The 9,687-nt window shown below is 34.9% G+C and overlaps 1 protein-coding gene across 1 annotated transcript in view; it reads right to left on the bottom strand.

Moving 5' to 3' along the window:
* Window positions 1-1,108: 1,108 nt before the first annotated feature.
* Dhrs4 (Dehydrogenase/reductase 4) overlaps window positions 1,109-9,687 on the bottom strand; it is a 42,927-nt gene continuing 34,348 nt past the window's right edge. The window contains exons 7-8 of the mRNA XM_081745088.1: window positions 8,187-8,242; window positions 1,109-3,467 (exon numbers count right to left, since the gene is read on the bottom strand). Coding sequence (XP_081601214.1) covers window positions 3,353-3,467; window positions 8,187-8,242 — 171 coding nt within the window. The 3' untranslated portion in view covers window positions 1,109-3,352. The remainder of the gene's footprint in view (window positions 3,468-8,186; window positions 8,243-9,687) is intronic.

Below are 9,687 nucleotides of genomic sequence, written 5' to 3'. Positions count from 1 at the left end.
CTTACTACGGAAAAGCTTTTGGCTACTTCCAAACATTCGGTTTATTTCTGTGTGTTGTTTAAGAGTACAACTCTTTCATTTGCGTATTTTACGAAGATTCGCTGCTACATGAGATGTCAATTGTTTAGAATTTTCTCCATATTCTATAAACTATGTAAGAAATAATTATTCTTCCTATTTCGGGTCTTGCAGAAGAAAAAATACTGAACTGATGTGTACTGTCAAATTTTGCTTTCACATCAGAATATATCAAGTAATGTAGATCGTTGGACAGGTGGCAACTGAAATCTCGATCTCTTCACCGAGATACGAGGCGTGATCCTGTAGCTAGCTATTTTGGAGGCGATATACTATAGTATATTGTGAGGAAGGGCCTGTTCTGTACTAGGTAATCTTGTATACTGGTCTATGCACTCCCTAACTGGATCGGATTCGAATCCCGGCATATCTCTGAGCCCAGGGTTCTAGTAGGTCCTAATATTGCATAAGGATGTAAAACCAAAATCAATTGACCCCGGTATCACGATCTACCGTATCAACTAAGCTACCAATGACACAACCAGCTATGAGTTTTTGATGTTTATTCCTCAAGCTTTCCTAACAGAGAATTGGTCGTATCGTTGGATGCTCAATGCTCAAAAGAGCATCTGATCCTCAAGCGTCAAGTGGGCTTACCAATCCGTCAGTAAGATGATTTGTCTTTAATATTTTGTTTATGCAGAATGGAATTATTTTATTTTAAAATTCACATGTTGACAACAGTTGCGATAGATTCTGCAAAATATTTTAGTAAGAGAAAACACAGTATTATAATTTAAGGCATGAGGAGAAAATAGGTAGCTTTGACTTGTGAAATTATTCTTGGAATACAACTCTGCATTTCAGAGCTCCTTCGTGGCTAAGCGGTTAGCATGCGCGCCTTTGGTGCAGGATAGCCGGGTTCGATTCCCGGCGGGAACTCATGTGGTTCGGATTCCACGTTAATCAGTAGGTCCACGTCTCATATAACATGTTAGCCTCGCTGCTGACCGGGACGTAAAACTCAAAAATCAATCAATCAACAACTCTGCATTTCATATTTGCTATGAATGTTGCAAAAGAAAAGAAGTTTTAATTCTGAATTTTATTTAAAACCGGAATTGCATAACTACAAAATTGAGCAAAAATATATTAAAATCTTTTATGTTGTACATTACCTTTGAAAAGTATTTATTTTATAAAACAGAAAATAACACTATACTTAAAACAGAAAATAACTCAAACAATAATTAAATATCTGCATTATGCAGATATACATGTAAACATTTAGAATAAGGATTACACACACAGACATTATTGCACAATGTTGGATCAACAGAAGAAATAGTTTTTCAACAATACTGTTAACAAGCAATATGGACATGTGTGACACAACTACCACGAAAAGGTACGATAAAACTTTTTTTTTTAAGTAATCCTTTCTCATCTCTCGAGATGATTCTATATGGCTGTTCTTGACATCAGATATTTATAATTTCTTCTTTTTACCTACATACAATCGGAAGTCTTTACAGCTTTTTTTTTTTTTTTTTTTTAAATAAAAATACACAACCTGTTGATAATTGATAAATAACTACATTTCACGATGTGATTTTCTTCTACAAAGAAACTAGGCAGAAAAGTTCTAGTGAGTCGGAAACTAAGAGATCTTAATCAATGCACATACCTGCCATAAAAAACTGATAAATAGGCAATTTCTAGATACTAATGTTCTTTAACAGATCTAACAATATATCTCTCACGTCTTATGGAATTAGCTTACATACCGCTAATTCATTGAATAATTTGATACAACTTGATTTTATAGATAAGATTTCGTTTAACGTTTAACTTTTTAATGCGCACATGTAACAATGACACAAGAACCGCGAGTAGACTAAAATGAGTAACACACAAACAAAAATCGGTAGAATATATCATTCTGGGCAGGTTAAGCAGAAGGTTTGCTGTGACATCAATGTGCCTGAAGCTATGGTTTGATTCTAATATGGAACTTATGGGACCAGTGTTCTCCAAAAAGTTCACCCCTTTAAGACACTAATTTATTTATTTTTATGTTTGTAGATCTTAAATGAAAAAAATATTTTGATACGTGTTTATTACATCTCTTTCATTTGGCATAAGAAAGCACCTCCCAAAGTTTGGTTGTATTTATCAACAGGCTGTATGGAGATGTTTTGAAAATGGCATAAACAGTGCTCCTCAGTCTTAATATATTAAGCCAAGGAATGTTCAAAAGAAATCTTCTCCAGATCTCTCAATTCAGTGTTACTGCTGTAACAAATGGTTCTGAATTTCTTCACAAGTTTCGTATATAGGACACTGACAGCTCTCACATAATTCAAGGGCAGAACTGCTGTTCTTGCAGAAAACGACCACTTCTATTAAAGGCCAATCATACATAAACTTCTGATTTATTATTACGATTGCTATAAAACTTCAACTGACCAAAGTAGTATATACATATATTTTAAGATTATATACTGTATACTGCTTTGGTCGGTTGGAGTTTTATTAGTAATCTTGAATTTTCCAAAGCTTCAATGAATAATTTATTATTACGATATGTAAATTTCTGTTTTTTTTTTCTTTTTTCTTTTTAAATTTTCCTGATGTGTATTGACGATCTGGATTTGATAGCTATTAGGGAAAATATCTCAACTTCTTTTAATTTGACTTAATTTCAGCCACCACCGATGATATGTATTCTGTTCCTAGTGATGTCTTTCCAGTCTTAAAGCTTGTTTCGACAAGTTAGCTAAAAAATGTGAGGTAATGTACACAATATGGTTGAACTGCAGAAATATCTAATTTTAGATACCGCCAACGAAAACAGTGTCTTAATCTAAAACCACCTACAATCAATCCTCTGTATTTCATTAACAAATACTCAGTCTAACTTCTTACGTATTAAAACTTTCCTGATTTGCATTGTAGTACATTGCAAAAAGGCTACAAAAATAACCAGAACACTTGACATGGTTTAAGTAACACAGTAGTTTCATTTATCCTTTTCTACAGATTTAATACATATGTACAAAGTAAATACATATAACAATCTTACTTATATCTGTAAAACTGAAGTAAAACTTTTAAAAAATCAATTTCACAGATTTCAGTGAAGTGTTAATTGCATTTACAACTAATAACATATAATTAATTGTCCATTGTTTTGTTAATCTCATACACAATGTCTACAATATATACATACACCATATAAATGATTACAAAAATTCTTGTTGGAAGCCCTAAATTTTTCATAATAAAATACATTTATTCGTAATTCTTACGTAATAACGACACCGACTCTAAATTATAATCTTGACTGCATGCCTCCTGCCACAACTATTGTTTCTCCGGTTATGTACGATGCATCCTCTGAGCACAAAAATGATACAACGCCGCCCATTTCTTCTGGTTTAGCCAATCTGTGGTAAAGACAGAAAATAGTAATAAAGAATCGTAATGATGAACTTATTTTCAGTTTTTTCAATTTTTTTTAATAATAAAGAAGTTATGTTCCGAATATCTTAAGCTGGACTTAGTATTTCATACGTTTTTATACCTAAGCTATCCTAAAACTAAGCTGTTCTAAATAATACAGAAATAAATAAATCTTGACGTAGAGAGAAATTTGGTTAAAAATATTAAATTTCAAATTGATTTTAACCTCAAAAGATGGGTCCATCATCAGGGTTATAAGAATTGGTCAGAAAAATGTATTTTCTGCATGTTAAATAGAATAGGAAATTGCCTTTATACCTAGTAATAATGACAAAACACTTTGCATATCCTAGCCTCTCACTCAAGCTTTTAATTTAATGCCTCATTCTGAATTCTGGTTGAACAACTGCAGGCTAAGAAATGTAAATAATAATTGGTATCAATCTTACTTGCATCAGAGGACCCAGATGGTTCAAATAACATCCAAAATCGAAGGACTCGTATATTAAAACATCAGCTCTTCGAAAATAAAGGTATTGTATGTGGCGCTCCATAGGGATCTATTTTGGGTCTTTTTCAATTTCTAATTTATAAATTAATCACCAGCATCTTAACTAATACGACAAAATACGTATTATGTCCTTGTATTTGTGACAAATTTTATGTAAATTGTTAGTAATTCCTTTATGTGTACATAGAGGATAACGTACTAAACTGGCAATATGTTTTAGATATAAGTTATTTCCTATTTGGGTAATTTATCTAAAATAACCTTTTCCTAATTTTCACTGGCACTTCCCAAACATGCCAAAAGTGATAGCTACTAATTGTTCAATCTTTAATATATTTTAAAACAAAATACAATGTTCATTTTTAAATGTCATATTAACATTTATTCATCCATATTTAGCAAATGTTCTATATGATTATACATGGAATTAGGCACCGCTTTAAAACTTGACTACAGAGCAATTTTGGATTCTCCTACTACCTCAACCTCAGTATAGTGAGAGACTATGGGAGTAATTTGATGAGGATATACTACGTTAATCATGAAATGTAGATTTAAGGTTTGATGGACTTTAGAAAATATATATATATATATATATATATATATATATATATATATATATATATATATATATATATATATATATATATATATATATGATGTTATTGAACTATATCGACAAACTGTAAGAGGTGATTCCTCGTACCAAAATAGGAGAAAAAGTTTATATAGACCTATGGCGAAAAGTCATAGTTTCAGAGCTAGGGCTGTCCAACTTCGCGAAAAAGCTAAATTTCAATAGGCCTTATTTCGAATTCCAGAAACTGTGAATGGTGGTTCTTATCAGCGTAAAGGAAGCCACGCACACACAATCCAAATGTGCATATTTCATCAATTGTCAATAGACATAGAGGATATTCCCTACAGGATGTAATTCTCAGATATGCTCTCAATAGAGTTTTCAGATATACCCTGATTTCAAGAAGGATCCAAAGTAGGTAGGAGGTAAACCTTGGCAACAATGGACATCCAATGCTTCGGAGGGAAGTTGGAAATGTTAGGAACCGGCAGCTTCATGTTTTTCTTTGTTCTAAATAACGTGTAATGCGATGTATTTCGACACGGCATATTTCACGTTTTCTTCACTTATAAGCGTGAAAGAAAACATCGCAGCGTGCGTTTTCCCGAGTACGACGGTGCTGCTGACGATCATTAACACTTCCGACATCGCGCCAAAAGGTTCCGTATTCACTGCTTTCAAGGCTTATCGTTTGCCTACCTTGTACCAATCATAAATTCAGAACATATCTCAAAATTCGGTTGATTACAAATCTAAGAATTTCACCCTGCAGGGAATACTCTGTACGCCCATTGAACATTAATGAAATATGCATTTTTTGATTGCGTATACATGACTTCCTTTGTGCTGATAAAGACCAACACCCACAATCTCTTGAATTCGAAATAGAGCCTCTTGAACTTTGGCTTTTTCGCGATTTTGGACAGCATCTGAAACTATGCACTTTTCGCCATAGGTCCTTATTAACTTTTTCTCTTATTTTGATCTAAGGAATCACCTCTTACAGTTTGTCGGTATAGTTCATTAACACCTTGTTTGTATATTATATATAGTGTGGCCCAAGTAGGTATACAGTACCGTACTGCATTCTGTATCATTTCTTATTGTTATCCATCAGGCACACTTAGTTTCTTTATAATTTGTTCTTAATGTGTTTTTACTTACATCTTAAGCTCGGAAGAGCCGGAGCAAATGAACCCGTAAACTAGAATGTTATACTTGATCAATGTATGCATCTATTATACAATCACTGATCAACCTCATTTATCCTAAATCTGGAGCACTTCTGGCCTCATAACCTTACCTACTATCAATGAGATTAAGCATACCATTATTCGCAATGCAAGGACGTGATAGAACGTGATTCGTAAGTCGCTAGACACTAGGGGTTATTCAGTTATTGTTATATTTGTACTTAAGTGAGTTTACAACGAATAGAAAGTTATCAAAGGATGTACGTGTGTTCGTACTTCAGAAGTAGTGATTACGTGACTACAACTACCAAGATGTGATTTGAGTTATTTGTGCAGCGTTTCTAAACAATGTACAGCGGGGGACACTTCTAAATGGTACACCTTAGCCGTAAATCTCCATATGGCTGTACCATTTAGAAGTGTCCCCCGCTGTACAATCTCTACAAAGCAATTTTGTTTAAAAAAATAATTTAGAGCATAAATTATCAGCCAACAATATTAATGATGCGATATCTGTGCTTAAAAGATATAATTTAAAAGGAGGACACTTTGAACACTTCACTTAGGTAACCTAACTTAATGTTATGATACAACTTGCAATAATTTTTAAGCTTCGTAATTAATAACTAATTCATTACAAATGCATTTTTTTCAAGTGACTTACGGTTTACTTTATATATGAAGTTTCTTCACGCAAGTTGTAGCAAATTTAATATACGAGGAGCTGCTGAAAAGTTCGTAGCCTAACCCAGAAGGAGTGCACGTCGAATGATGAAATTTTTAGTTATTCTACATACTTCACCCAAAGACCAATACACTCCCTTGCACAGTGCTCCAAGTTTTTCAGATCAGTTAAAAAAAATGAAGACTATTCCTCGCACCTCTGTTTCAGCTCTTTATCAAATAAAAATGCCGTCTTGCCAAGTATTGTTTGAGTTTAGGAAATAAGCAGGAGCTCTGATAGAGCTAAATTTGGGGAATAAGGTGATGATGTACACATTAAAACCCTAAATCATGTAACGGCAGTTGTATTTGCACTGCTCGATCGACAGGACCATTATCGTGAAGAAACAGAATTCTTTTTTTCCGTTTTCCGCGGCGTTGCAATTTGAATTTGTTTTTCAGTTTTGTGAGTTATGCAGAATAGTAGTCTGTATTAAATGTCTGACCTCTGGGCACGTAGTTCATGAGTACGACTCTATTCTTATCCTTATCACTTTCTCAGCCGATTTCTGCCTCTTGAACTTCTTGGCAGGAGAAAATTAATGCTCAATGACTGTTGTTTCGTTTCAGGATCGCAGTGATACAACCATGTTTCATCCATGGTTACTGTTCATGATAAGTTGGCCGACATTGCGGTCAAGATGGGAGATTACTTCCATTGATGCCGTCACTGTTTCATGCTTTTGATCTGCTGACAGTTTTTGGGAACTCATTTTGCTAAGAGCTTGCGCATGTTATAGATGTTCTCTCCAGAAATGCCCACAATTTCTGCCACACGTTTGGCTGAGATTGTGCAATTTTCAAGAATAATGTCACGAATTTAATCCACAATTTTGGGAACAAGTACTGTTTTAGTCTGTCTACACGTGGAGCTTCTCTGTTGAGAAATCGCCAAGTTTAAACTGTGCTATCCACTTCTTCACCATAGCACATGACCGAGGACAGTCCCGTAATATTTCATTGATTTCCTCTAGGGGTCTGCACGGGCTGGAATTTTTAGCCCGGGCCCGTCCCGAGTCCGAAATATGTTTTAGCATTTAGGCCCGAGCTCATGTGCTAATCAAGTGAGCCCTAATTACAGAAACTTAATAATTAACGCAAAATTGTATTTTAATTTACTTAGTGGTTTAACTTTGCAGTTGTGCTTTAAAAGTTCTCCAGAAAGAACGGTGATGCATCGTTGCACAGTATATTTACAAAGTTAGACCCGAAAAGGCCCGAGAAATATAGTTGTACATTTAAAAATTTGCGGCCCAAGCCCGGCCCGGGCCCGAAGTGATATATGCTTTGTAGGCCCGAGCCCGTGCAGACCTCTAATTTCCTCACGTATTTGATTCGGTAACTTTCCTTGATGGAACAAAAATTTAATGACAGCTTTGATCCCAGATGTTCGTGAAATTCGCTCGTTGGGCACATCACTTTAGGGGCCTGAAAAACAATTAGTAACGGAATTCTAATATGAAAATATGTATTTGCACATACAGAGATATGTTCCTTAAAACTGTATAATTTCATCATTGTATCTGCACTCCTTCTGAGTTGGGATACGAATTTTTCAGCAGCCCCTGTAAGACAATTAAAAGCAGTTTTTGTTACTTACGTTACATTTTTAATGTTGCTTAAGAAAAGAATCTACGGAAACGCTTACGATTATACGTACACGTATATTGAATAAATGAAACACACTAATGCTCACCTATCCATTGGCACTTGCTTTAATGTCTCCTCCTTTGCAGTTTCACTTTCATACAGCTAATAAAGAATAAAAGAAAGAAAGCAATTATACAGTAATAAATACAGTAACAAATTATACGCATCTAACCAACTATACAATTTGGAAACATGCATAACTTCAACGTATTTTTGTTAAATAAATTATAACGGGTCTCCCAATCGAAGGTAATCCCGATAATATTTATTTGCTATTGAGAAGATTTTAAGGATTTCGTTTACATTTCCGGGAATTTGTGCATCAAGTTAACCTTACATGCATGAGTTATCAGAACCTCACATTCGGTTATTACCAAAAAGATAGGCTATTGGATAGCATTCGGCACGAGATCCACGCGGTGACACTACAGGTTCTCGAGCCACCTTCAGAAACACGCAACAACGTGTTGTGTTTGAATGTTCAGATAGAACATTTTCAGCACCTCATTTAACCCTCACTTCCTTTCATTTGGTACACATACAGGTATGTCTCTGAATGTTTTGATTTATTTTCTCTTGTACTTTTTTCAGCCATTTTTCAGGGCTACCTTCGAGGGGGACCTTTATATAATGTATACTGAAGCACGGAAGGCAAATCGAAATCCTACAATATCAATAAAGAAAAACTTTTCTCCTTGTTAGACATGGCTACCATTGTCAGGGCATAGGATACAAAGGTATCTTAGATATGAGTTTGGTTAGGATGGGATTGTTAATTTACATTTCCTGAAACAGCACTTTGGTCACTACCTACTCTTACAAATCAGTAATGGTTAAGGAATTCTTTTAAAGAAGTTTAATTTTTCAAAGACTTTTGTCTGTTCGTGTGTCCGTTCGGGAGACAACAAAGTTTCAAAAACTACTCGATGAATCACCAGTAATTTCGATCAGGATGATCCATCCACCGGTAAAGTGATAGAAATAAACCATTTACGGGTTTAACATTGATCATTATAAAGCAAAACGGTAATAGATAAGAAGCAGTTTCCTGCAATCGATTAAGCGCCCCCAAAATAAGTATCATTTCCATCCATAACTCTCTACCACAACGGAAGTGATCGATTTTGCGTTCTAAGAATAGATACCATCTTCTTTCTTAACCCTCTATTCAAACCGGAAGTGGCAGAAATCAACCACTTCCGGCTTTAACACTAATCGCTGTAGAAGAAAAAATAAAATGAAATCTTTGAGTTTTACGTCTCATGATTATGCCGGGTAGACTAAAGGAGACGGGATAATGAGAAATGGTGGGAGGAAACTGGACAACTTCGAGGAAAACCCACACACACGGTGTTTGTCTTTCATCAAGTTCACATGGCGCAAGCTGGCATCGAACTAGGGACCTCATGCACCAGAATTGAATGCTTTACCACTGAGCCACCGCGGCCCACTAATCGCTGTAGAGCAGAAACGATAATAGATAGCGAAGTTTTTTTTTCTTAACAATCAATTAAGCGTCTTAAGATTATATTCCATCTCTATTCTAA

The sequence above is a fragment of the Thermobia domestica genome, chromosome 18, assembly GCF_964235325.1.
Source record: "Thermobia domestica chromosome 18, izTheDome1.hap1.1, whole genome shotgun sequence".
NCBI lineage: Eukaryota > Metazoa > Arthropoda > Insecta > Zygentoma > Lepismatidae > Thermobia > Thermobia domestica.
The sequence above is the reverse complement of the archived record's forward strand: the minus strand, read 5'-3'. Positions and strand labels throughout refer to the sequence as shown.